We start from the raw sequence: 23,820 nt of genomic DNA on the forward strand, positions 1-23,820 counted from the left end.
TAAGCCAGAGGCAATAAATCCAGCGAGACAGCAGGTTGTGTTTTCAGCTGGGCATCCCACCGCAAATGTCCAAAGGTATTTTCCACATTTGCCCGCCCCCTCCCCCTTAACACGACACCGCTTGGGGGGTTTGTGTTGGCCGCCCTCATTCTTCCATCTGCCTCCGCTCCCCCTCGCCTCTGTCTCAGGCACGCACAGACGATCGCCACGACGGCGTTGGGGATTGTTGCCTTGATCATCGGTCGCCATCGTTCTGTTGTTTAGCACTTTGCCCACTCACGTGGGGCCTGCTCCTCTGACCTGCGTCGCGCGCAATAAACCAGAGAAGTTCAACATACATAGTTTGTTGTCCCGCCCCTGCACCTCCGATTAGCATGTTTGGCCAAGCACGTTGCGAAAGAAGTTCAATATTACCTACATACGTCATTACCTCCTTGGCCCTGCTTGGCCCCGAGCCAGATGTCCTTTTTGCGAGACAGCTGTAGCGCACCTTTCGGTTCCAGGCAGTGAAAACCCACTCCTGCCATGAGGGCCCCACGCTGGCTCGGCTTGGATGTGTTGGTGGGGGAGGGGGGGGGGGAAAAAAGGGTCCACCCGACTCGTGCTTTTCCGACCACTGTTGGGTTCTTCTGCCGATGTGAGAGCGCGTTGTCTGATGAAGCGTGCGTGCGTGCGTCCACATCCTCACCCCGCCAGGTGTACCGCATCATGCTCGACTGCTGGCACACGGAGCCACCGCAGCGGCCCGGCTTCCGCGACCTCCTGCTGCGCATCGACAGCATCCGCGACAATAACCCGCGCGGCTGACGGGGCCGGGGCGCGGTGCCAGCGTGGAGGAGATGCCCGGCGTGGAGGCGTTGCAGCGAGAGGGCGGGCGGACGGAGCCAAGGGTCGCACTCGCCGTGTCTCCGTCGCCCTGATGAGCGGATGTTTGTGGACCCTGAAAAAGCTAAAGCCATCCCCCCAACCTCCCCCCCCCCCCCCGCCCCTAAGGCGGCAGCTCGTCACGCAGGAGCGCCGTCTGCAGCACAACACCCATGGCCTCCGTCTGCGTGCGGGGGCCGCGTTCAGTCCGCCAGACTTTGCCGGCTTCGGCGATTTCCCAGAGTCGTTACGACGGACTCTTTTTTTTATGTCGCCGTTGCGTTAGGAGGATGGTGGTGAGCAGCGCTCGCTTGCCGTGTGTTCAAGGGCTTCTCCGTTGCCTTGTAAAGAGTCTCGGGCTTCAGATTTTTAGCGTTGCCGGGACCTGGATTCTCCCTGTGGCTTTCCCTGCGACTGAACTGCACCTGTAAATATTGTTTGGATTTTTGGTCCGCGTAACCTGGCAAACCCTCCCACTGCCGCGTGGTTCAAATCTACGCGCGGATGAAAATGCAACACAAATAAACCGCAGCAGGGCAAAACTCGGTGGTGGCAGCAGCAAAGAAGCCCAGATTCCTGAACTTCATCAAGATTGCCTTCATGAAACGACGACGACGATTATTTAGAAGCGGCAACCAGTTTTCACGCCAGTGGCCGGCACCCATCCACATTTAACTCTGCTGCACTCGCCCGCATGTCCGCGCGATTCGCGTGGCACGACGTTCACGGACCCTTGCCCACTATAACAACGCGCGCTTAAGCTGTGAAGGGAGGGGTTGTGGTGGTGGGGGGGGTGGGGTGTTTCACTGGACAATCGCGATACCCTTAACTCCCCAACACCCCTGTTCGGTCACGGCAATGTGCTCGGCCACCAGATTCTTCTCTCGAACGTTTTTCGGGAGTCGCTTGTAAGACTAGAGAGTAGGTGGCATATGTATTCGTAGTAAGCCACGGCCATAGCGAGGTATACTGGATGTGGTGTGCCGCGTTGGGGTAATATTTTCTGGGTTGCTCCACCCCAGGGCAACCCCACCCCCTCCCCCACCGCTGAAGTTGATGCTTCAATCCTGGGTGCCCGACCTTTTCTGCCAGGGCGGGTGGAGGGGGGTACAATGTGAACCCTGACCTTCCACCGTCGATGAATGGCGATGGACATCAGACGCACAATTAACCCATTGTTAGTGCCACCTCTGGCCCTGCTTGGCCCCGAAGCCGGATTAAGACGTCTTGCGGGGTCGGCGTATCACAGGCACGAGGGTCTGGCTCGGCTTTGAAATATAACCAATGGGAAAAACCTCCGATTACCCCTAGGGCACTCCCCGCCTCTGATGTGCCAGTGGAAAAGGGGCGTTTATTGCCGTGAAGTCTCGGCGTCCCCCCTCCCCCTGTTCGCGCTTCTGCCCCATCGCTGCGGGCAGCGGGTTCGTTGCTTCGCCTAAAAAAAAAGTAAACCAAAGTTACGTTTTAGGGTCAGTACGCTCTGTAAATGGCAGCCGCGCTCGCCGCACGGCCGCCCAAGGGGGTAGCGGAGGCGGTGGGGGCGCACGCAGACTCAGCCCAAGCAACTCAAGGGGGGGGCACGTGCGCCACATTATCGGCTTGCATGCATATCCTAATAAACAGAGCAAAAAGCCAGTTAAAGCTCTATCTCACTGCACACCGTCTCAACCCGGATCCTTCACTTAATCGAGCTACATCTGCTGTCATCTCACTTGGAGGTTATAATTGTAAGAGATTGGGGGGTGGGGGGCATAATAATGTTGCTTAGGGTCCCCCTCCCGCCACCCCCCAGTTTTCGAGCACCACCACAGATGGGACCGCTCTGGCCTGAGCGACCTAGGGGGCCGCCTGATAAGAGGAAGGGCGGCACGCAGGTTTCTGAGAGGGAAGACAGGGATCGCATGAGTGGTGGGGGGGGGGGGGGGTCCACCTGCCAGAAACAAATAGCCTGCAAGGAGTACATTACCCGGAGTGCCAAGGAGAGGGGGAGAACGAGGTGGGAGTGCAACAGATCATTCGGTCATGATGATGATGCTGCTGCACAGACGATGCAAAAAGTAAAAAACACATTCGTCAATAACGCTGTGGCCTTGAAAAGGATCAAATACGTGATTGGCGACAGGTCAGACAATAGCCCTTCCCATCTTAGTAGAACATTAAGTCTGCGTCTTGAGAGGTGTCCTGGGAAAACCAGGGCAGGTGGCAACCATAGGGAACATGGATGTTGTGGGTAAGAGTTGTTGCAATGACTGGCACAGGGCGGTTGAAATATGGAATCCGTTCTGCTGTTATGAATTTGCCCTTGAAGGTTCCAAATTCGTGCGTCGATGCATTCCTAGGAGTGTTTTTCTTGCCGTACGCGATTTCACTTTTGCAGGAATAAGCGTGGACTCTAAGGGCCAAAAACAAAAAGAGAGAATGGGGAAGAAGAAGAGGCGTCGTCGTGCAGATAGTGCCCAAAGGCACGGCTCTCAACAGACGAGAGCTTTGGGCCAGAGGTCAGAGGAGGTCAGAGGAGGTCAGGTGTATGTCAGTGGCAGAGGGCAGCACACGCAGTGGTGGTGGGGGGGGTCTTTAAAGGGGCAGAGAACTTTGAGGTCGTGCGTGCGCGTGACCTCTGCGGCAACGCCTCGCGCTCTTGCCGGTCTCGACGGGGCGAGGGTTGCCGCCCCGACCTCACCGGAAGATGTTTTGTTGGGGCGAATGGTCGCTGCGTCGTCGTCGTCACCCGCGGCTTTTTATACTGTACACGCGCGCGCGAAACGCCTCCTGCAAATTGTGCGCCAAAAGCGGCGGGCAGACAAAGTTGCGCCACCGTTCTTCCCGCTTGAGGGCATTATAGCTGGGGGGGGAGGGGAGGGCATTCTGGTGGTGCCGGCGATTACAAAAAAAAAACCCCGGGCAGAAATGATCATCAATGCTGCGTGAATCGGGCCACCGAAAGAGTGAAAAGCGAATAGGATGGGTCTGGGCTGCCAAATATTGAGGGTTAGAGGAATAGCAGCAGCACATGGAGCCGGTCAGACTGTCGTAGCCTCTATCCCAAACCCTAACAGTAAAAACAGCCCACAGTACAACTGCACTCGCCAATCTCAAACTGTGAACCACAGTAAATGCACTGGGCATGCTTAGCTAACGGAGTCCACGGGTCTCCACGCAAGTTCTAACGTCCGTGCGAGACTTAGCATTTCAAACCATGGACTCCACGTGGTCACGCCACCGCCCCATCCACGGTCATTCGCCGGCCAGTTGCTCGGATGGTTCGCCGGCTCACTTGCCAACGGCAACACGAACACACGAAGAGACGTCCGCCCATCACCTCAATGTGCGAATTGAGTTCCCAACAAACCGAGCCGTTGACACACGACGAGCCCAGCAGCAGCAGCAGCTCCACAGGTGCTCGTCCAGAAGCAAATCACACCTTGGGGAGCACGTTGTTTTAAAACTTCAAACCATGCCGGCCTTTTCATTTGTTGATCGCTTTTCACTTTTAGCACCATTTTGCTTTTAAAATTCGAGGACTTGTTGGATGCACTGAAGGTGACTGGAGAACCAGAATGTTTTGTTTTTACTGAGCGTATCTATATATCTCGTCGTCACTTGCTCGGGAATGGCTGAATATTTACACACACGGCAAAAATACCTTTTATGGAAAAATTTCAAAACGTAAAAATAAAACAAAAAATTCATAGGGAATATATTTTCGTACGTTGGGTTTCTTTCTCCTTATCTCAGTGTCTTTTTTATATAATAAAAATAATGTAATTTACCAAAAAAAATGCTGCTTTCATTAATAATCACTGACTAGCAAAAATGTATAAACTGCTGTTTAATTAGGACTTCTACCTTTAGCTTTAAGTTCGCGGGGGGGAAAAAAACCGTGATTAATAATTTTGACGTAATAACTCGAATCAAAAGAATTAATCAGGTAACCTGCCTCACATTGGCTTTGGCCAAACACCTGCGGCCGTGGGACCGCGAGAGGGGGGGGGCGAAGGGGGGTAGCGAGGGGGGGTAGAGGGAGGTGGGGGGGCGGTGGGGGGGCGAGGGGGGGGGCAAAGGGGGGTAAGTGGGGGGGGTGACGACGATAGTGGGCAGAGATTCTGAAAGAAACCCCTCGGAATCGTTTGGCCTTCAAAAAAAAACTGGCACGGCCACATTTTTTTCGTCCACCCCTCCCCGATCGCGCGCGCATTCGCACTTTTTGACTCACGGACACAAATCATGGACCTTAAAAACTTTACAAATGTGCTGCATTTAAAAAAAAATACACAAAAAATGTTTTTGATCCTTTTTTTTGATAAATAAAAAAATGTGAAAATGTATTCCAAGCGTTGGGTGTCGTCGTCCCCCCCCTCCACCCACCCGTGTTCACGCTCAGCACGCCGCACCGCACGACGCTCCGTGTGAAGAGCCATCGGACGAACCCGTGCCGCCCGTCAGTCAGAGGCTGTCACTGACGGGGCTGTTGTTGGACTTAGGCGGTGTCGTCTGCCAGCAAAGCACGCGGCGGCAATGCTGCTCCGTGGCTTCGCCCACGAGTGATCATTTGCGAGGAATTTCCGTTTCCGCTTTGGCGACGCTCCCCCCTGGAGTTTTCAAATCACCGTCACGGGATCTAAAGCGCGTTTGGTTAATACACTCGCAGTATTCACCGGGGCGGTCCACTCGGGTTTGAACCGTGGTCCGTCTGCACCAAGAGTCAACCGCGCTGCCGCACGGCCATACAAGACGAATGGCCGATAACCAAATCTCCTGGAATGCACAACAACCTCATCCGCTGAGTGGTGTCGAGCCTGACTAGTGCTTGGATGGGCGACCGCCACCCAAGGCCATGCCAGGCTTTGTCGGCCGATTCGAGGTGTGGCCAGGAGAAGGCAGTGCCGAGTGTCACTCCCTACCCTGTGTGGTGGGGGTTTTCTCCGGTCTCCTGCCACACGAGGCCAAACTCTCACGTCACAGAATTCATGACCAAACATTGCGATGATGCAGGACCCCTCGTGAAACTGTGTCTCGAGAGTCAGGGAGGCTTTTGTTATTAGTATTTCTTATGTGCGCAGTGGCTTAGTTGGCCTAGCATTCCAGTCTATCCAGGCTTGCTGGGGTGGATGAAATTGATCGTCGGCTCGCCATGAAGTTTAAAAAAAATTCTCACTAGCTGCACAGGGCTCACCCTGCAAACGCGATCAGTTAGAGACAGAAGACAAGGAACACGAGGGGGGGCTCAACATCTCTCCGTGTTTCCATCTCCTTGCTAAACAAGAACCTAATGTCATACATGTCATACAATAACAAACAAGCGGGAGTTACACGGTGAACGGCGGCGTAAAAACCTAAAACCGCGGTACATTTGGCATTCCGACTTCGTGGAAACGAGACAAAGTGAGAGCGCGCCTACCTTTTTTTTGTTTGCACGTCCGAGCGGGCTCACGCTGTAAACAGAATTAAGACGCAGACGGCGACAGACGAACCTATTGGGCCGGTCCGGCCGTGGCGAAAATGCACAAAACTCTTTTGAAATAACGATTCTCAAACTCCGGGTTCGGAGCACATCGCAGCGATGTCGCGAGAGAGTTACGGTACTGGGTGGCGGGTTCAGGTTTTTAGTTTGCCGTCATTCCCCCGCACCACCGATTCACACGGTTGGCTACGTGCGGCGGCGAAAGTTGAACATACATACGAGCAATGTCACGGGTGGGTAAGGGCTGACGGGCAAGTCTCATCGTTAGCGCCGATTATATCGGAACACCGTGATAACAACACGAACAACAATAAATGGGCATGAGAATTCTTCCCTCAGCCAGATGTGTTAAACGGCGATGACATCATACCAGATATGATGATGCATGGGGCTTGGTTATATGAATCGATTGGCGGTAGCTCGGGTCACCGCAAAATATTGGTGGGCCGGACATAGTTTAAGCTTTTTTTTCTGGTAGCATCGCTGGTACTACCACCCTGTCCTGCCGGAGGGCGACACTGGGAGCGATGATGACGACGATGTCGATCCCGCCAGCACGACCGTGACCGCCGGCCGTACCAAGAGAGCGCCTGGTGCGCCATTGCCTCCAAGTGGTCTCGCTCCCAAAGACAATGGGGTGGCCGCCCCCGTAAGAAGCAGAACGTGCTGGGGAATGACCAGACCAGCATCCCGATGTACTTTCACAACAAGCGATAAACAGCCGTTGCCACGCACAAATCCCCAGCAGCCCCCCTTGTTTATGAGTGTTTTGCGTGTGTTTTTTTATTTCCATATTTGGCGTACGTATCGGGCTCAGTGACATCTCCCATCTTCATAGGCCTTCTGGTTTCGGAGTTATGGAGGTTTTGGCACCCCCGGGTCACGATGGTGACCCGGGTCACGATGGTGACCCGGGTCAGCGCGAATAGATTCATATCTTGCCGCCAGGTTGGCTGGCCGGCGACAGCGGGTTTCGATGACGTTACCAACCAAACAGTTCTTAACGCGAGTGAGCTTCACCATCTCGCTACGACACCGAAGATTTTTACCTTTTGACTTACGACCCGTTTCGCTCTCACGACATTAATGATCGTCCCACAATCGTAGCCCTGGGCGGGAAGTTACGGAAAATCTTTATAAAAATATAAGAATTTTCCCCGCACTCAAGCTCCCGGGGGGGAGGTGGGGGGGGGGGTTCAAATTCACGCGTTGACAAAAGTCAGTTTTGGCGGCAACATTGCCAGCATCTGGCAAAAAAAAAACTGACGTCAAATCATCGCCTCTCCCCTGCAAACTCCGCACGGAGGAGTTGGTAAAACAAAACACAAAACCAGAGCTCGGTTCGTTTTACAAGTCAAGTCATTAATTAAAAATATAAACACATGCAGGCACAGAACAGAGAGCACGTAAAGTGATACAATACAAATTAAAAGAATAAATAACATAGGACCGACGACAACAAAAAATGTATGTGAAGTGACATAGCAATGCCTTTTCATGAAAATGAGGTAACAATCTCGCACACTTTGGCAGCTCAGGAGACAAATAAACACACGAAGGACGTGCCCCAACAGATCCGCATCTTCATCATCATCAATATCCACCAGTTTTGTTCTCCAAAATCCGCGCCACAGAGAAATGGCACGTGTTAATATACACGGTGGCACACGCGCGCGCACGCGGTTTACACACGCGCACAAATCCATACGCAGACCGAAATAAAGATATTCCCATTTGGACGACTGTTGGGGACAAGTGCTTGTTAGCGAACACCTATCAAGGCCGGCAACGTGCACGAGCGGATGGTGTAAGCCGCCCCCCCCCCCCCCACAGGCCACCCTTTGTGTTCCCCCGGTGTTGATGCCTCGACACCGCAGCCGGTACTCATGCAAGGCCGAGTGGCCTTACAGGCGGGAGGCCCAGGACAGGTCGGGGAATACCTGTTGGCCACCGATGTTAGCGGTGGCCTGAAAAATCAAATGCAGGCCTCGTCAAGTTTGCAGCTGTGTCACAAACTACTGTGCTGCCACCGGCCCACCGCACGGACGCAACACATCGGCAACGTCCATTCGCCGCTAAGGCGACGGTGACATCACCACGGCGCTTGCGCCAGGCTAGGTGCAATTGGATTGCCTCGTGAAGTGCCAAAGGCTCGCTCGGCAGGCGGTCCACTTGGACAGACCTAGGAGTTATGGGTCAGGGTCTCCCGTCTCTCCTCTTAGTGCCAGACGGCGACTCAGCAGTGCTAATCGGCGTCTACACACCCACCACGCCGGCTGGTGGGGGGGGGGGGGCGCAGGATAGGCGCAAGTGGCCACTGACCCATCTCCACCGTGACTGTAACTACCACAGGACTTCAGATAAAACAAAGACACACACTCACCTCGCGCGCACTCGCTCACCGCTCACACGGACCTGCGACCGACTCAACAACCGGCGCTGGCGTGTCGAGGTGGACGCCTTCCCCCGTGGCAAACAGCACCAGACAAGAAGATGCCGTCGCGCCTTTTCCCACGGAGCGGGCCTGTTGCGAGCCAACGCCTCGTCAGAACCTGGGGGAGGAGAACGCCTTCGGCCACAACTCGGGGTGTTCCTGGATTTCCCCGGGATCCTCGGCTTGTCAAGGCAGCTGCTGTCCTGGGGAATATTGTCCGTCTTCTTCTGGGACACGACGAGTCCCTGATAAGACGGTGCCAAGTCCGCGATGCGATGGCGTGGAGTCCCCTCCCCTGGTGTTGTGAAACATGATTCATCTCTCACCCGTGATGTCATCCCGGTTCTGTGTACCTCAGGCGCGGTAATCGTAGCCGCAATAGCAGCTCTCTCGTGAGCAAAACCTACCGCGGGAGCTGCGATTTTTAAAAACACAAACAATAATCATTGTCATCTTGTCGCCTTGCTCTGCTTTCAACTGCCGAGTTTATCAATAAAATAGCTCTCCTCGTGATTCGGATATCGAATATAAAACTTTAGTACCAGGCCTGTTGTTTAAGAGTCAGTTTTTTTTCCCCCCCGTCACATTGTTCCATTATTTATTTGTGTTCACTTCCTTCATTTAAATTCCATTTTCTTCCCTGTCGACTTCTCGGGAGATAGCAATCCCAACCACGTGCCTCTCGCGCTGCGGTCGGGTCCGTTCCGGTGGATTCCAATCCGGTCCCGGTCAGATCCGTTCCGGTCGATTGTAATCCGGTCCGGTCTGTTCCACTCCGTTCCGGTCAGATCCGGTTCGGTCTGCTCGCCTTCGTTCGGGCTGCTTCATCGTCCGGTTGTGTTCGCTCGCGTGAGGAAGAATCGTCACGGCGACTCTCGGCGTGTGCGTGCGCGTGCGATGGGCTTTTAAACACGAGACACTTTTGTTATCCTACATCAAAAACTCGACTTCATATCCGGAGACGTTTAAACCACTCGTCGACGACAACATCATAATCGTATCTCGTCCACAGATAATACCACCACCACAACCACCACCACGGGCGTACCTCCGCCGCTTACCAACGAAGAACAATTTCACATTTTCAAAGCGACTTTCTTGCTCCGCAGGCGTTTTCTCCTCTTCAACAGGTGAAGTTTCTCACCTCGTGTCCGGACTCGCGGAGTTCGTCGATGTCCGCACACGGCACCACGGACAGCTCTGTTGTTTTACATTCGTTCGGAGACTTTGAGCCGTGGGGCCACCGGAGGGACCGTTGCACGCCAGAGGATTCCCCCGCCGTCAACGGCCTTCGGCCAGGCGTTCGATGGCGAGGCGCCGCCCCATCTACCGACGCTTACCCCCACCCCCCTCCTCCCCCGAGCGTGCCCGCACGTCACTAAATGGGCGACGATGCCACGCAGGCAGGGAGAGGGGAATGGCAGCGCCGGGCACAACGGGTGGCGGCGCGGATTCGGATGCCAGGCTGCGTTCTGGCCTCCTCACCGTCAAGCCCCCCGACCCCTCCCCCAAACACGTCGCGTACCGCAGGTCGACGAGCGGGGCTGTCCCACCCCCGCACCGCCGATTTCCCACCGCCGCCCTCGTCGCGCGAAGGGCTCCCAGGGGCACCGGCAGCGCGGGTCGGAGGCCGCGCGGCGGCCCCCGACGGGCCCGCCGCCGGTGGCCGCGCGGGCCAGACGACCGGGGGCGACCGTCAGCACTCGGCGTGCACCGTGACGGCCGCCTGCAGGCAGTGGCCGTGGCGGGAGGACGAGCCCGGCCCGTGGTGGTGCAAGTGGTGGTGGCCGCCTCCGTGCCTCGGCGGGCGGCCGCCGCCGCCGCCCCCCCCCCACGGTTTGGCGAGGAGGGCGGCCGTCTGCGGCGGGGTGTCCGGCTCCAGCTCCTCGTCGTCACGGTAACGAGACGACTCCTCGTTTTGCTGCTGAAGCTGCTGCTGCTGCTGCTGCAGCTGGTGCTGCTGCTGCTGCTGGGCGTGATGCTGCGCTCCACGGCAACGGCCGGCGTCATCGCAGCGACCGGCGGGGTGGTCGCCGCGGCGACCCGAGGAGGGCAGGCGCAGGCCGATGGGAGGCAGCGGGTCGAGGCCGCAGGGCGGGTTCTCGCTGTCCTCCTGCGGGCTCATGGTGCTGTAGCCTGCGGCACGGAGACACGGCACGCTCAGCGAGCCACCCACGGCACCGTGCGCCACGGTCACGCTCGGCAATCTGCGGGCACTTGCTTTAGTCGCTCACTCAGGTTTCCACCCTCCCGTCAACGAATTAGGCCGCCGCTTTCTGCCCCCAGATCGCTGCCACTTGCAGGCACGGGTAAGAGCTGTGCCAGATTGAACAAGCCGCCCTCTGGCGGGGGGCAGGCGGGCGCCTGATGAACACGTTGGTTAGGCGCCAGCTCGCGCAGCATGGCCCGGAGGGGAATGGTGAGGGTGTGGGAGTGTGCTTGAGCGGAGTGGTACGCACGGCATGGTGGAGCGTGGGGTGTGGTGATGGTGGTGACGGTGTAGAGGGTGGTGGTGGTGCTGGTGGCGGTATAGAGGGCGAGGCGTGGTGGCGCACGCTGGACGAGTGAGCGAGGCTGGTGGGTGATCAGGGTGGGCGAGCAAGGCAAGTGATCGTGGCGGTGCGCGGGTGAGCGGGCGAGCGGGTGGCACCGTGATCGCTCTCGGTGCCCGAGCGTCCCCAGTAGCGGCGCCGTCGGTCGGGACTGTGGGCCCTCCGCTCCATGACGGCGGCGATGAAGCGAGTGTGACCCACTGCACCACACGGACATACACACAGTGACACGGTGACACTAACACACATACACACAGTGACACGGTGACACTAACACACACACACACACAGCGATACAGTGACACTAACACACACACACAGTGACACGGTGACACTAACACACACATACACACGGTGACACTAACACACACATACACACAGCTATAAGGTAACACTGACACACACAGTGACTAATTTCTTTGTCAGAACACCTTGTTTGCTCGCACACAGTTTAAATGTCCGCTGTCTGAGCATGGTTGTGTTTCACTAAATTCTCCTGTTTGATTAGTACTAGGTGCCTCGGTGAATGTATATGCTCTGACTTTAACATAGCTATTTCTGTGACCAGTTACAAGCTAATCACTCAGCTATTTCAATGCTAAATTCTATGCTAATTCCTTTGTCAAGGGGTACCTTTGCAGATGTGTATACTTTAACTTAGCTATTTCAATGAGCCATTTCAATGCTAAATTATATGCTAATTCCTTTGTCAAGGCGCTTTGTTTTCTTCTCACACAGCTTAAAGGTCGTGATCTAAGCGTGGCTTTTCTCACGCCAGCGCTGTCCTCCAGACAGTCTCGTCCCTTCACCTGATGAAGGCCGCTTGTGTTGTGGCCGAAACGTCGTGATTTTTTGTTATTTTATTTTCACCTACGTGACTTTACCCAATAGAACCAAAGAGTACACACAGTGACACCGACACATACAGTGATCCGGTTACATCATAACACACACAGTGATACGGTGACACTCACACACACACACAGTGACACTGACACACGCAGTGATACGGTGACATTGGTACACATATACACTCACACGAAGCGACACTGTGATACAGACGCACAGTGACATGGTGACACTAACAGTGACACACACATGCACAGTGACACTACCATGCAGACGCACCACGCAAACATAGTGACAGTAACATAGAGCAAAGATCCGCCCATCCGTTCCCCCCCCCCCCCGTGTAGCCACGCATCCTGCTAGGCGCAGGTGCTGCGAGCAAGCGCTCGGACCGAGATGCTGCCATCATCACGTTCTCGTGAATTCCCGTTGGCTTGCGCTCAGGATGCGCGAGCTCCCCCGTAAGATTCGCTCGGCTCACAGTCGTCGCGTGCCACCTTGATATAAAAACACTTCCCCCCGTCTCAGCAGGCTCACCATCACCAGCCATTATCATCAAACCGCTGCTGGACGACGCGCCCCCCCCCCCCGCTCCGCGGGTCGTCAACGCGCGGACCTCAACCGAAGATGGGCGTAGAGGGACGCTGGCGGCGCGGTGGGGGGGGGGGGGGGGGGCAACGCTACTCACTGATGCCGCGGTCCTCGTGGCTGTCCTCGTCGCGCTCCGTGTCGATGTTTGACATCCGCACGGACATCTCTGCGCACAACACACGAATGCAGCCGCGCGACCATAGCGACCCGCCGTTATTTACGAGTGTCCCGAGTGCGGCTTAGTCCGACGCCTTCCGAGACGTCTGACCAGCGTCAAATAGTAGGCCAAAAACACCACTGGAGAGGGGCTCTCCGAGAGCCCCCCCCCCCTCTTGTGCAGGTCCTTCCTCCAGCAGCGGACTTGAGGTGGAAGTCGCAGGGCTGCGTCTTTACCTATTAGCTCGGTGTACGGTCTTCCCGGCTACATTTTGCAACGCTGTCTGTCCAGCTTAGTCTCTCGCTCTCAATCGACTTGACCAAACATCGACATGGTTCCTCCCCCCGGGATGTTCCCATCACGCCTAGAGGCCACGTCTCTAAAAACCTAGAGGTCTCTCTCTCCCCCTACGTCGGTTCGGCCTCTTCGCCAGCCTCGCAAGGTTATTTTAATTACCATCGTTATTCCTTGGGGCTATGAACCTGCGCCGAGATGCTCGCCTTCACTCTGGGAGCAAAATGCTGCAACACTCGACACACACAACCCCTAAAATCCCCTAAAAGGCCTGGGGAGTGGGATTCAGATCTCCGCGTTCTCAGGTCATGGGAGGCTTCGGCCTATGAGCGACCGATCTCCTTCGCCGTGCAGTAGGCAGTACCCCCCGCCGAATCTGGAACGCTCTCCTGTGAGATCTCAGGATCTACCCCCCCTGTGGACATTTAAAAGTTCGTCTTACATCTTATCCACGCACTTCCCGTTTCGTTCGACTTTTGGTTGATTAAGAAAAAAATGTTTTTCGCATTTATTTGATTATTTAGCCGTCTATTAGCGTCTGGTTTCACGAGCTGTCTGCTGTTGCGCCTTGAGAAGCAAGGCACTTCACAAATACAATTATTATTATCATCACGTGAACACTCCTGTCATTGTTGTGGTCGTAGTCGTTATGGCGATGGTGCGGAGGAGAGGTGCGCGGACCCTGCGTGGCGAGCGGGGACATGTGCTGGTGCCGCTGCCGCTGCTTCTGATGGCGGTAGGCGTAGATGCCCAGCACCACCACCATGACGACGCCCATGATGCCCCCGGCCACGGGCCCCACGGGGGCGCTCTTCACGGCCCCCAGGGCCCCGGCGTCCTCCACGGCTGCCCCGGGGGAGACACACACGGCGGTCGCTCAGCCTCGCGCCCCGGACACACGGCGGCCCGCTCCGTCTCACGACCACAGACGCAATGGATGGCCGTCGACAAGCGTTTCGTAAACACGCTCATTGACGACTCTCCGAAGGAGAGGTAATTTTTTTAGCCCCGGAAAAGTCGCAGATCCCACGGGGCCTAAACCACCACGGCGCCACCACAGCTAGCCGTGCTCAGAGCTGGACCGCGACGGGGAAAAACGCAGCCCCGCCTCGGATCGCGCGGCGGGAGCCGATCGGTTTGCCTGAGCGAGCGAGGCTGTGGCAACGTCATGTCCGTCGTTTCTGGCCGAGTCATTTCCCGGTCAGTGTTGGCTCGCAAGAGGAAAAATCGTCAGGGGTCCGCTCACCACCTTTCCCTTCGGCGTAGGGGCTGCGGGCGCCCACGACGCCGCCGAAGCAGTCCTTTTGGGGGGCGCAGTACGGCGCGTCGAGCGCCGTGCCCCCGTCCGAGTCCACCGTGCACCACTCGCAGTCCAGCACGCCGAAGCAGTCACTGCCGCCAAACAACAAAGATCCACACCCCACTGTATATCATGAGGTCGCAGCAATTACACACAAAGTGCGCGCCACGAATGAACCGTGGTGAATTGCTGATCTCGTCAAGGAGCATAAAGCATCATCACGCCAACTCCGGTCATCCTCGCAGCAACAGCAGTGGCTTCTGGCTCGGCCATCGAACAAAGACGGTCACCACATCGCGCACTTTCAGATGCGCTTCTGCGGCCGTCTGGAACGCTCTTCCTTCCGATATTAGGAAGCCACTAGAGCTATGCACTTTTAAATAATCCCGATTGAAAACTCATTCCTTTAGAACAGTTTTTTGTGCTTAGTTTGTGGTCCTTCCCCACTGCACCTCCGATTAGCACGGTTGGCTACGCATGGTGCAAAATAAGCTCAAAATACACACATAGCCTCAATAGGCTCTCGGGGAAAGTGCTGTTAGTGAGCAACACCGATGAAGGCCTGGCATGGCATCCAAGTTGGTGAATGGCCAACATCACACCCGCCTGCCTTTGTCTCCCTGTGGTGATGTTTGTACAGTGCACCAGATACTCATTTGAGCCCTGGACCGCATCAGATAATCATCACGGGTGTTTGTCAGTGGGAATCAAAATCTGATCGCTGGAATCGTAGCGCAGTGCGCCAACTGTTGCACTACCACTACCCACTCGCAAACAGGCACGCGCACACGAAATTCAAACGAGAATTCACTTGAAGCAGTCACGCATACGTACACACACGTGAAACGTGGCCACGCACGCACGCACGCACACGGGAAACACAGCGCGCGTCCGCGCCCGGTGCGTCGCCGCTCTTGACGGTCGCGACGCTACCTCTTGGTGTGGCGCTGACTGCAGCGCGTATTGATGCACTGGGGAAGCGTCTCCTGTAGCGCGGGGTCAAAGGTGGCCAGGCTCAGCGTTTCCTGTGTGACTTCACAGCTGGGGTTGCTGGGATGGGGGGGGGGAGGGGGAGGGGGAACGGCACACACGTGGCAGCAGTTTACAACATTATTGCTGTAATTGTGTCGCGTACAACGTGCAGCCATTGTCAATCCACTGCTGGATGAAGAACTCCCTCATTGCGAGTGCCGGTCTCATCGGAGTTGTTTGACCATACTTCACCACTCGGTTGGGAAAAAGTGAGGGAGGTGGCTCCCAGGACCAGTTAATCAGAAACAGAATCTTTATTTAGGCTAGTGGAATCCGATGAGCTATGAAGCTCTTTTTTTTCACAAACGCCCGGTGAAAGATATTGCTCGCCAGTGATGGTAGCCGTGGCCAGGAACTTAACTCAAGTTCCTGCCCATGCAACACATCCTCTCCCAATCAAAACGCGTACATTTTTGTGCTCAAGTGATCAATCACGAGGCTGAACAATCTATGCATCGATTAACCAATAAATATTGATCTAGACATGCGCGTCCGGTCACACTATTCTACAGGATCATGCCGTGATTCATAAGATGTTTGGCGCTAGGCCACGTACACTCGTGTCGCTGGTGCCCCTTCCACCACCCAAGCTACTTAAACTGCCGCGTGTACAAGCGTTGCAGCGACGCGCCGGTTACTCGCGTTGCTTCAACTTGCTCGCCGGCAAGCTCGAAAACGATTACTCAGATCAGAATTTAGCAACGAGAGACGTGGCGTTTCCTAACGTGTGGGACCGCAAGGCAGTAGGGGATGCAACCCGTGGAACGTTGCAGGCACCGAGGCTCGCTGCACAAAACAACAGACATCTCCGACAGCGTGGCACAACGGTCCACCAGGGTCGGGGAACCGCTGCAACCGGAGTCACGGATTCCGTTTAAAAAAAAAAAAGCACGTGTTTTTAATAACGACCCCGAAGGCCACAACTGTTCTGGCATCCTTTATTGTGCATTGGTAACGCATTCCGCGGTTTCGCCGCAGTCAAATCCATCTCACTCACGACGGAGCTTCGTTTTCTAATTGCAGGCGTTCGTTGCAAAACGTTCGGAGCCGTTGCAAAATTAAAATCGCCGAGCGCACCTCTGCACTCCTTTGATAACAAAAAAAACAAAACTGGGCACGTGCGTGCCCAAACGCTGCCAACGACAAAAAATAAATCTCTCCGGCGAGCGCGGAGCCGTGCCGCCACCGTCGGAGCCATCTTGGTGCTCAGTCAGGGCCCCCCCCCCCCTGTGCAAGGAGGTAAAATGGCCACAGAAGCTTAACTCGGAACACATGGGGGGAGGGGGGGGGGGCAGCACGCCAAGCGGGCTCCCGAGGAAGTGGGCGCTACGCAGAAACAAAGCTCTCAAAAGCAAACGGAGAGTGAAGGGGGGTTCTTGTTACTCGGCGGAATAGTGACGAAGAGGTTAGAGTTTGGGGTAAGGATAAGTTAGAGGGCTAGTGTGCCCAGCAGCGGGCTGGCCGGCGAGTTGGTTTCGATCACAATGATCATGCACAGCGTCGTCGCGCGTGCAAAAACCGCTGCTCTCAATCGCCGACGAGGCAGCCAGCCTGGCAGAGCGCGGTCCCCGCTTCCACCAACTGTCCAAAATCCCGACCGCAGCCTCTGAATATTTTGACGTTTTCACAGCCAATTAATTGACGAGCGATTGCACGCGCGGGAAAGAAAACCGAAGCACCCGGAGGGAAAAGCAAGCCGCCCGCGCGCGAGGGGGGAAACGCGCTTCAGCGACGGCATGAGCGGCGCGTGCTGGCGGACACTGGGCTTGCCGGTGAGGGTTCGTGCTCGTGGATGGTCGCCTAAGTTCGCTCGGGGGGGGGGTAACCACACGAATGGCCGGTGGGCTAGGCCCAGGCTCAACGGCAGGACCGGTGTGACGCTCAATGGCTGCAGTTGGTTGATTGGTGCTAGAGGTGGGGCGAGTGTGCTCGCTGGCTAACAGTAGAATTCACCACACCACCCTGCTGACGGTTGCCCTGTGTGTGGGCGCACGCGAAACGTTGGACCTACAGATGTTTCTCTGTCTCATTGCTGCCCGTTGGTTGGTAACGGTTGCTCAACGATCACAATGCAGTTCTTTCGGGCGCTCTCTGTTAAATCCGTGCCGGCACATACGCGCTCGCACGACACGCGTGCGTATGTGCCTCACGCACGCGCTGTGCGTAGGCGCGAGGCCGGCACGAACGTCCCTGCGGCGTGGGGCGGTTCTTCTCACCGGTTCTCGGCGTTGGTGAGGTTTCCCGTGCACTCGTCGACCTCCAGGGGGCACTCGCAAGGGCACTCGCACTCGTTCTGCTCCATCCTGCGGACACACCACGTGTTCACGTCGCCAACGCGCGTCACCCCCAACTCGCCGTCCCCGAAGGCGACCGGGGGGCCACGCTGCCTTGCAACGCTGGCCACTGGGCTGGGCATGAGAGGCAGCCCCCCCCCCCAAAGCCTGGCCTGGCCAGATCAATCCGGCTTACCCACCACCGTTATCATCATTTCACTCGTGCGCAAATAAAAGTCAAGATGGACCTGCGTGTTGTAACGCAGAGCCGCTGGGGGCGGAGGTGGCGAGCGGTAGTGGCGTGCGAGCGTCTTGGCGAGTGGTGGTTGCGATGATCAGGTGCCGTGGATGGTGAGGCACAAGCCATGTTCGAGTCGAATTTGCATCGAGTAGAGGTCACGGCGATTAGCGAGCGGAGGTGAGGATAGCGGCGAGAGAGGGAGGTTATGATGAGAGAGAGGGGGTGGACGTCGCTGCGGGCGGAGGACACGGTGAGCCGAGACGTGGCGAGAGCCGGCGTGGTGGCGGTTATCAGTGTGGCGGCGAGTGCCGGTTACCGGCGTGGCGGCGGCTATCGGTGTGGCGGCAAGCAGTGGTTACCGGCGTGGTGGCGAGTGGCGGTTATCGGCGTGGCGGCAAGAGGCGGCTACCGATGTGACGGCGAGCGGCGGTTACCGGGATGGCGGCGAGCGGCAGTTACTGGCGTGGCGGCGAGCGGCGGTTACCGGTGACAGTTGAGGCAGAGGCGGTCGACCATGCTGCAGGCGCAGAACGCCAGCGAGTCGCACGTCTCGTTGAGCAGCGCCACGAACGCGTTGGTGCCGGGAACGCGCGCCAGGCGGTAGCGCGAGCAGTGGCTGCCGTGCACCAGGTTCGTCAGCTCGCCCTGCGCGTCACCGCGGCACGGTTAGCGCGCCATTGGCGGCGGCGGCGATGGCGGCGGCGCCCAGAGATCGCGGCAACGTCCAAGGGAGCCGAACTTCTGAACTCTCGACACCGCCGGGCCAGAGCTCTCTAGCGACATCATCGATGGCATCGCCATCCGACTTTAATCCTCGCAACTATGATTTAGCTGATAATTACACCCGGGTACTCATTTAAGGCTGAGTCGACTTCGAGGGGAACGAAAGTTGGTTCTGATTTCACTCGCCACTGATGTAAGCCGTAGACGGATAGCCTCCAAGAGACTGTTGAGGCAAGTGCTGGTAAGCGAGCACCTATGAAAGCCGGCCCGGCAAATAACATACACGCGCGCAAGCGCACACGCACACAGACGGAGGTGCGTGTGTGCGTGCGTGCTGGATGGTCGACTGCTCTCACCTGCAGGCTGGTGTTGAACTGATACATGCGCTGCACGGTGCGGTCGCTGAAGCTGTTGCACAGCCTCTTCCTGACGAACATCGGGTGGTTCAGGATGTCGTTGGCGACGAGCGGCTCCTGGGACACACAGCGCCAAAGACGATGACGACGATGACGACAGTGACGATGACGACAGTGACGATGATGAGGACGATGAAGACGATGATGATGATGATGATGGCAGCCGCGCGCTCGCTCCGTGTCATTCCCTCCGTGCTCCGGGTGTCGTTGTTACCACGAGCGGCTCCGATTGCCCTTCCTTCCGATACCAGGAAGCCGCTGGAGCTACGGCACTTTTAAATCATTATCTAGATTGAAGACCCATTTCTTTAGAACTGCTTTTGTGGTTGGTTTGTTGTCCTTCCCCCCGCACTTCCGATTAGGGTGGTTGGCTACGTATGGTGCGAACAAAGTTCAACATAATACATACATAGGGGCCTTGTTCCTGGTCTCATTACGTGGGTCCTCGTTCAATCGAGTAGTCTAATTCTGGACCCGTAGGCACAAGAACATTCTGAGGCATTCCAGACCCGGTGGGAAGATGCGTTGAGAGGTGAACGTTTCTTTGTCGTCATGACGTTTCTCTCGGGCCTCTGCGATCCACTCGCTCTCAAACGCCGACACGGCCTACGTGACACGAGCGTCGTTATCTCGGGCGGTCTTGCTGTACCACGAGGAGGTAGCAAAACATTAGCATCACCGATTTGTTTTCACGGCCCAATAAGAGCGCATTATTTGATAACCCAGTCGCATCGAGTGGTCATCGCACACAATTCCCCAGAGACCCGTAGGCTGACACAAGGGACCCGTAAGGCTGACACCGAGACCCGTAGGCTGACATGGAGACCCATAAGGCTGACACCGAGACCCACACTGAGCTCCACAGAGCGTTCTCCACTGCTTGGCGGGGTGACGCCGCAGGAATGATCGGGTGATTAATATATTCTACGTTTGTGCAAAAAGTGACGGCCCCCGCCATCTGCCCCCCCCCCCCCTCCCCGATTCACTGCGCAACGGGACGGGGCGACGGGACAGGGGAAACGGAACAGGGCGGGGCGGGGCGACGGGACAGGGCGAAGGGGACGGTAACGGGGGAGATGGGACGGGGCATGGCGGCGTGACACGACGACCTTCCCACCTTGTGCGTGATGTGCTGCTGCTCCACGGGCGCGTGGCCCCGCGGGTCCACCAGGGTGGGGTGCGCCACCAGGTAGCCCTTGTCCTCCATGATGAAGCATCTGCCGTTGGGGGCGGGGGGGGAGCCGGGGGGAGGAGAGACGTTTGGTGAAGCGTGGAACGGATCGCGGCGCTCCAAAGGGACTCGGGAGTTTCACACCAAGACACTACAGAGCCCCCCGTGCATTGTTGACGGCATGATGTGATCACCCCACGCGTTTAAGCCGGTCTGTGGCTTGCCTACGGACCAATTGTTATCGATGTTAATTATATAAATTAGAAATGTTGCCACCAATTATGTAAATTATAAGTCGGGATCGATCGATGCACCGGAAAAATTTCCCGTAACTTTTACCAACGCCCTACGTCATAACTCGAACTTACTCCCAGTGTTTTAGAGATCTTATCGTAAACGAAACTTGCGACATCGCTACGATGTCGGAAGACGTCCCCCCGTGCTCCGACCACGGCGGCGGTGAGGGAGATGATGTGCGTGGGGGCTCCGTTACCGGATCCTCCCGGCAGCCCCGGCCTTGCATGCGGGGATGAAGTCGGTGAGGACCTTGTAGAAGTAGCGAAGAGTGAAGTCCATCCCCATCACCGCCACCACCTGGCCCAGCTCCGCCTTGGAGCTGTGGGTGGCATCGATCAGTCAACCCCTCCCTCCACTCCCTCCATCCACTCCCTCCCTCCCGCCCTCTCGCCCTCCCTCCCTCCCGCCCCCCTCCCACGCCCATCGCAGGGGTTACAAAGGCCCTGGTTGTGTCCCCCACCCCAGGGCGCCGGCGACGGGGGGGCGGTCAATCACCTGGAGGCGTGGATGGTGTGGCTGAGCGTGACCACGTAGCCGGCCCCACCGATGTCCAGGTAGGGGCCCGACAGCGTGATGAGCCCAGGGTTGGCGATGGCCTGCTGGTACCTGCGGCCAGAGACGGGGGCGTGCAAGCAAATGAAAACTCGTCGTGTCATCACACGCCCGCACCTCCGAACATCCCGGTTGACTACGTACGGTACGAAAGACGTTCAACATACGTACAGTCATAATCAGCACTCGCCCTTCTAGGATTGAGAGTTTCATCCCTGAAGCCTTCACCTCGACGCACTACTTTTCCTCCTCTACCCCCACCCCCCCACCACCCGCAGGAGTATGCGATGACGACTTCAGGAGGAGAAGCGCTCGGGCACGCCGCCTCATCCGGAAGGTCGCACTCCGAGTTGGGATCAAGTCAGCAGTGGGGAGCTTGGGGGTGAAAATAATTCCGGACGGTATGAGCAGCAGGGGGAGAAGAAGCGACCCCGCCCCCACTTCCACCTGAACCCCATTTGAAACCTTCCGGATTGCGGGGGGTTTGGCGAGGGGTGTTGGCGGAGTGGGCCGTACCACTGCTGGCGGGAGGGGTGGTAGGCCTTGTCCATGAGCGTGCCGGGGTAGACGCGCAGCACGCCGCTGGGCGTGGCCACGTAGCGCCGCACGATGTAGTTGTGCAGCGAGCTGAGCTCCATCTGCGTGGTCCACTCCTCCGACACGTGGCCCGTGGCCATCACCTCCGCCCGCACCAGCGACTGCGGCGCACGGCGAGCGAGAGGATTGATCGAGCAAAAAAGCCAACGAGCGAGCGAGGGAGTTCCCGGGCGAGCAAGCGGACAAGTGACCGAGCGAGCAAGCAGTGACCGATTATAAATTAACAAAGCAATCCAGCTTCTCCGTGTGCGTGCGAGTGAATTAACACGCGAGCGGGAGAGCGAGTGAACGAGCGAGTGATCGAGCGGGTGAGCAATCGGCTAGTCACCTTGAGGCCGGGGTTGGCGATGAGCCGCGTGTTGTCGCTCAGGTACGCCATGTAGTGCTCCGCCATGCGCCGCGTCTCCGGCTGGCTCAGGTGCTCAAACGGGTCCGAGAACCCCCCCGCAGACAGCATCACCGTGGGGCTCTCTGCACCGACGCGTGCACACACACAATGCCCACCTCAAACCTCGTGGGGCCTGGCTCATCCTAGCATTTTCCTACTCACACGCGGGAGCCGAGTCTGCTTACCGCCAATTCTCTGTCCAAATTATGACCTTGGCCATCTCAATCTGGCTCGGTGTCCGCGTGTGGCTCGGTGCGTGTGTGTGTGTGTGTGTGCGTGCGTGTGTGTGTGGCTCGGTGCGTTTGGTGTGTGTGTGTGTGTGCGTGCGTGTGTGTGTGTGTGGCTCGGTGCGTTTGGTGTGTGTGTGTGTGGCTCGGTGCGTTTGGTGTGTATGCGAGTGGCTCGGTGCTCGCTAACAGCACTTGCCCCAACAGTCTGTCGAGGCTATACGGGGTGGCCCGGTGCACGCGAGCGGTCTACGCGAGCGGTCTGCGTACCGAGCGTGGACAGCTGGCGGAAGTGCATGCACAGGTTGGGGGGGCTCAGCAGGTCCACGCGGTGGTAGAGCAGCTTGCCGCCGGGGGGCGCGCCCAGCGACTTGAGGTGCTTGGTGGGCACCGTCGGCTGCACGACGGCGACGCACGCGATGAACGCCGTGTCCTGGACCTGGCATGCCACCGCAAAGCGTCGTCACCACGGCGTCACCTCTCACGCCAATGCTCACCAGCCACCGCGATGCCGTGTTTTAAATCTCTCCTTGTATGAAAAAGATCTTCAAAATGTATTTTCCATTTATTGTATAATATATGATCATTTAGAGGGCATAGTGTTATCGATGAACGCGTTGAGTTTATATTTTTTGTGAACTGAAAACGCTGGACTGATGGATTGTTCCATCGCGATATCGAGATCGGCAGCGACGATACGGGAAAGGCTTCATCCAGCAGTGGACAGATCACGTCTCAACGACGGCAATCACGACGACGACGACGACGACACGTACCAGCTTCCAGGCGTAGCTCACGTTGTAGGCACCCGTCCGGCCGGTGTCGCGCAGTCGGCTGGCGTGCCAAGACAGCGAGGCATTGGCGGGCACGGTGATGGTTTGGCTGCCCAGCGGGAGGCTGCAACAGGGGATCCAGAGCACGCGCGCACACACACACAGACACACACACACAGACACACACACACACACAGACACACACACAGACGTGCGGGCGCACCGGGGGTCACAGCAAGCAAGGGCAGCGCGGCTCCGGCGTTCGTTTACTACGCTCGTTTTTATCCAGCAGCGGCTCGACCAATGATAGACCGATTTGTAAACAAGCGATTTTGTAGTGGGGAGAAACCCCACCACGGAACACAAGCGGGTAAAACGCTTAAATGTAATCTGCACGGATGGGTTTGCAACTCCACTTGCTGCACTGCCACGGCATACCAGCCACGTCACCGCCATGCCGGGTTGTATTGCTGCTGCTGCTGCTGCTGCGTGGCTTGCGCTCCTAACCTCCGTGATTTTCGCTGTCAGAATCAAGCCAACTGCCGCCTCCTATCCCGAGTGGGCGACGCCATCCGAGTGGCCCAGTCAGGGAAGGGCGATGGCAGCAGCAGCAGCAGCTCTTTCCCTT

General features: G+C 57.1%; 2 protein-coding genes across 3 annotated transcripts in view; one reads left to right on the plus strand and one right to left on the minus strand.

The window, feature by feature from the left end:
* The window catches only part of LOC116951928 (tyrosine-protein kinase JAK2-like), a 105,675-nt gene extending 101,115 nt beyond the window's left edge, over window positions 1-4,560 (plus strand). The window contains exon 24 of the mRNA XM_032970795.2: window positions 697-4,560. Within this exon, the coding sequence (XP_032826686.2) occupies window positions 697-807 (111 nt within the window). The 3' untranslated portion in view covers window positions 808-4,560. The remainder of the gene's footprint in view (window positions 1-696) is intronic.
* A 1,522-nt stretch (window positions 4,561-6,082) lies between these two features.
* CACHD1 (cache domain containing 1) overlaps window positions 6,083-23,820 on the minus strand; it is a 55,202-nt gene continuing 37,464 nt past the window's right edge. For both annotated transcript variants that reach the window (XM_076073938.1, XM_076073937.1), the window contains exons 13-28: window positions 23,196-23,316; window positions 22,690-22,858; window positions 22,133-22,275; window positions 21,724-21,905; window positions 21,151-21,261; window positions 20,852-20,974; window positions 20,305-20,404; window positions 19,128-19,244; window positions 18,533-18,693; window positions 17,751-17,837; window positions 15,436-15,552; window positions 14,449-14,594; window positions 13,884-14,048; window positions 12,849-12,917; window positions 11,410-11,511; window positions 6,083-10,895 (exon numbers count right to left, since the gene is read on the minus strand). In XM_076073938.1, coding sequence (XP_075930053.1) covers window positions 10,456-10,895; window positions 11,410-11,511; window positions 12,849-12,917; window positions 13,884-14,048; window positions 14,449-14,594; window positions 15,436-15,552; window positions 17,751-17,837; window positions 18,533-18,693; window positions 19,128-19,244; window positions 20,305-20,404; window positions 20,852-20,974; window positions 21,151-21,261; window positions 21,724-21,905; window positions 22,133-22,275; window positions 22,690-22,858; window positions 23,196-23,316 — 2,353 coding nt within the window. In that variant the 3' untranslated portion in view covers window positions 6,083-10,455. The remainder of the gene's footprint in view (window positions 10,896-11,409; window positions 11,512-12,848; window positions 12,918-13,883; window positions 14,049-14,448; window positions 14,595-15,435; window positions 15,553-17,750; window positions 17,838-18,532; window positions 18,694-19,127; window positions 19,245-20,304; window positions 20,405-20,851; window positions 20,975-21,150; window positions 21,262-21,723; window positions 21,906-22,132; window positions 22,276-22,689; window positions 22,859-23,195; window positions 23,317-23,820) is intronic.

The sequence above is a fragment of the Petromyzon marinus genome, chromosome 44 (genome assembly GCF_048934315.1).
Source record: "Petromyzon marinus isolate PM22_M1 ecotype Great Lakes invasive population chromosome 44, UKy_Petmar_22M1.pri1.0, whole genome shotgun sequence".
In the NCBI taxonomy this organism is placed as follows: domain Eukaryota; kingdom Metazoa; phylum Chordata; class Hyperoartia; order Petromyzontiformes; family Petromyzontidae; genus Petromyzon; species Petromyzon marinus.